Genomic DNA, 4,174 nt, shown 5'->3' with positions numbered 1-4,174 from the left:
ATGATCGTCAACGGTGCATCTGATACCGTTTTGTGTCATTGTTTTCCAAATTATTTAGACGGTCCTGCACTTGATTGGCTTTGTGCTTTACCTGCAGGTTCAATTTCGCGATTCCAACAACTGGCCAAGCAATTTGAGGACCACTTCGCTGGCTCCGCAATTTATTTGCACGACTCAGACTATCTGAATACAATTAAGCAAGGACAAAATGAGAGCCTGAAAGACTATATGACTCGTTTTACGAAGGTCACCATAAGCATAACTGACCTCCACCCTGAAGTTCACCTTCATGCCATCAAAAGCGGACTTCGACCTGGGAAATTCCAAGAGACGATCGCCGTATCTAAATCGAAAACACTCGTCGAGTTTCGAGAGAAAGCGAAAGGCCAGATTGATATTGAGGAGCTGAGACAAGCTCGGAAGTCCGACAAAACGAACTACAGAGACGAGGAAAAAGTGTATAACAGTAAGAAAAATTTTAAACTAACCCCTCGTTTTGACTCTTATACACAGTTCAACGCCAAACGGGAGGATATAATCAAAGAGATCCTGAACTCAAAATTAATCAAACCACCAAGAAAGGCGGGGACATATCAGGATACAAAATACGTCGACAAATCTAAGTACTGCGCCTTCCATCAGAAGCACGGCCACACAACCGACAAATGTGTCGTCGCAAAAGACCTCTTGAAACGGTTGGCTCGGCAAGGGCACCTTGACAAGTATATTGGAGGACACATTCAAAAATGTACTCCAACCTCTATAGGCAATAATCCATCCAAACAACCAAGCCGAGGAAAGGACAAGCCATCCTCGACCCAGTATGACCAACCACGAGGTATCATCAATTGTATTTCAGGAGGAGGTGCCAGTGGGGGCTCATCCAACTTGGCTAGGAAAAGATCTTTCCGAACAATATACTCGGTACAAGGAGCACAACAGGACCACCAACTAAACCCTCAATTCCCCCAAATGACGTTCACACAAGCAGATTTCAAATCCAATATTCAAAACTTAGACGACCCCGTAGTCATCATAATTCAATTGGGAGATCTACTAGTAAAAAATGTACTCTTAGATCCAGGGAGCAGCGCCGACGTTTTGTTTTACTCTACATTTCAAAAAATGAAGCTAAGCGACAATAACCTGCAACCAACAGGAGGAGACCTCGTCAGTTTCTCAGGTGAACGAGTCCCAATACTGGGATCAGTGTGGTTGAGAACCGCACTGGGTGAGTACTCTCTATCTAAAACATATGATATTCAGTACTTAGTAGTCAATTGCTTCAGCCCATATAACCTTATACTTGGCCGACCTTTCTTAAACAAGTTCGGCCCAATAGTATCCACAGTTCACCTTTGTGTCAAGTTTTTTGTGCAGGACGAACATATCGTAACCATTCATGGGGATCACAAAGAAGCACGGCATTGCTATAACATCAGAATGAAGTTTCAAAACGGACCAAAACAACCTCAAATCAACAACGTCCTCAGCACCGCTAGCAGTTCGGAGCTCGCCGATCTAAACCCTAGAGCGGACTTCCTTGAGAGACCTACACCAACAGGTGAGCTACGAAAAATACATTTCAACAAGGATCCTAACAAATACACCTTTGTAGGTACAGCAATAAGCAAGGACGAACTAGATGCGATAGAAAATTTTTTACAAGCAAATGCCGACTTATTTGCTTGGACGCCCTCTGATATGCCCGGCATCGACCCCCAGATCATTAGCCACAAGCTGGCTATCAATCCTTCTGTCCAACCAATTCAACAGAAGAAGAGAAACCTCGGCGAAGAAAAGAAACAAGCCTCATTAGAGGAAACTCAGAAGCTGATTAATGCCGACTTCATCAGAGAGATCAAATTCACTACTTGGCTCGCCAACGTCGTTATGGTAAGGAAATAAAATGGTAAGTGGCGCATGTGCATCGACTTTACTGATTTAAATAAGGCATGCCCGAAGGATTCTTATCCTTTACCATCCATTGACTCTTTGGTGGATAACGCCTCTGGCTATGCCACCTTAAGTTTCATGGACGCGTATTCGGGCTATAATCAGATACTTATGCACCCCTCTGACCAAAATAAAATGGCATTCATCACTGAATTTGGTAACTATTGTTATAAAGTTATGCCTTTTGGACTAAAGAATGCAGCAGCGACCTATCGACGTCTCATGGATAAAATCTTCACTAAACAAATCGGCCGCAACATAGAAGTCTACGTTGATGACATGGTCGCCAAGACCAAGGTTGGCCACAGCCACATCAACGACCTAACCGAGATCTTTGGCCAGATCCGATCCTACAACATGCGCATGAATCTCGAAAAGTGCGCTTTCGCTGTTGAAGGTGGAAAATTCCTCGGTTTCTTACTAACAAGTAGAGGTATTGAAGCAAACCCTGACAAGTGCCGAGCTGTTTTGGAGATGGCAAGTCCGAAGACATTAAAGGAAGTACAACGCTTAACAGGAAGACTTGCTACCCTAGCAAGATTTGTCCCATGCTTAGCCTTAAGATCTATTCCTTTTTTCCAAACCATGAAAAAGAAAACTATTTTTCAATGGAATGACGATTGTGAGCGAGATTTCGCTAACCTGAAAACAACTCTCTCACGACCGCCGATTCTACAAAAACCCTTACGAGGGGAAAATTTATATTTGTATTTATCAGTTACTGACTGGGCAATAAGCTCTGCTCTTGTTACAGAAAGGGACAAAGTTCAACATCTAATTTACTTTGTCAGCAAAACACTATAAAACGCTGAAATCAACTATCCGAGGATAGAAAAACTAGCATTAGCATTGCTATTTTCGGTAAGACGACTCCGACCTTATTTTCAGAGCCACGTCATCCATGTTCGAACCGACCACCCATTACGTCAGGTGCTACAAAAACCAGAAATTGCGGGCAGGCTTGTAAAATGGTCGGTAGAATTATCCGAATTTGATATCAGATACCAAGCCAGAGGACCGATCAAGTCCCAATTCCTTGCCAATTTCATAGCAGAATTAACAATGCCCACTGAAGACGACCACAAAATACAATGGACATTACATGCTGATGGTTCATCTAACACTCAAGGGTGTGGAGCAGGCATTCGACTTGAGGGCAATGATGGATTTATCCTGGAACATTCAATACATCTATCCTTCAAAACCAGCAACAACTAAACGGAATATGAAGCCCTCGTCGCTGGACTCCGACTTTGTTTAAATCTCCAAATCTCCAGTATCAAGGTATATTGCGATTCACTTCTGGTAGTACAACAGGTAAATGAACTATTCCAGGTAAAAGATCCAGTCCTTTCTAAATATCTCAAACTCGTCAAAGACTTAAGTTCCAAATTCACTGAATTTGAAATAGGTCACATACCATGAGAACAAAATCACAGAGCAGACATTCTTTCTAAACTCGGAAGCACACAAGCCGACTTATCTATGTTACACCAATCCACAATAACATCTTGACAAACCCCATTTGTAGGGTTTATCTTGTATTTATTTTTGGGGATTTTATCACCTTTTACCCATATTTATTCAAAAAATAGCATGGTTTTGTATATTCTCCTTTAATTGTGCTTGAATGTGAAAACATGCTTTTTAGGACTCAAAATAGCTAAATTTAATTCACCTTGATTCTATTAGATGCCTTGATATGTTTGTTAAGTGATTTAAGGTTTAGGAGGCAAAGATTGGATCAAGGGAATGAAGAAAGAAAGCATGAAAAGTTGGAGAACTCATGAAGAAATGGAAGAACCGGAAAGCTGTCAAGCCGACCTCTTCGCACTTAATCGGCCATAACATGAGCTACAGAGGTCCAAATGATGCGGTTTTAGTTGGGTTGAAAATCTAACATCCGGAGCTTCGAAACAATATAAGATTTGCCATAGTTGCTACACGTATGGTGGCGCGCACGCGCAAAGTACGCGCACGCGCCGTTGCTGCCACCTAGTTCACTTAAAGCAAAACGTGGCCAACGAATTCTAAAGCCTTGTGGGCCCAATCCAACTCATTTCTGATGCTATTTAACCCAAGGAGTGAAGATGGAAACATGTGTTAGTTATCATTAGTTTAGTTTTAGCTTAGTTTAGTAGTGAGAGTTAGTTTCTAGAGAGAGAAGCTCTCACTTCTCTCTAGAATTAGGATTAGGATTAGGTTTAGTTCTTAGATT

At 42.0% G+C, this 4,174-nt stretch overlaps 1 protein-coding gene across 1 annotated transcript; it reads left to right on the top strand.

Moving 5' to 3' along the window:
* LOC107615905 lies at positions 1-1,908 on the top strand. The gene has a single exon (XM_016317923.1). It carries the CDS (start codon positions 1-3, stop codon positions 1,906-1,908), a length of 1,908 nt encoding a protein of 635 aa, XP_016173409.1.

The sequence above is a fragment of the Arachis ipaensis genome, chromosome B09 (genome assembly GCF_000816755.2).
Source record: "Arachis ipaensis cultivar K30076 chromosome B09, Araip1.1, whole genome shotgun sequence".
NCBI classification, from domain to species: Eukaryota; Viridiplantae; Streptophyta; class Magnoliopsida; order Fabales; family Fabaceae; genus Arachis; species Arachis ipaensis.
This window is presented reverse-complemented; position numbering and strand designations above follow the sequence as displayed.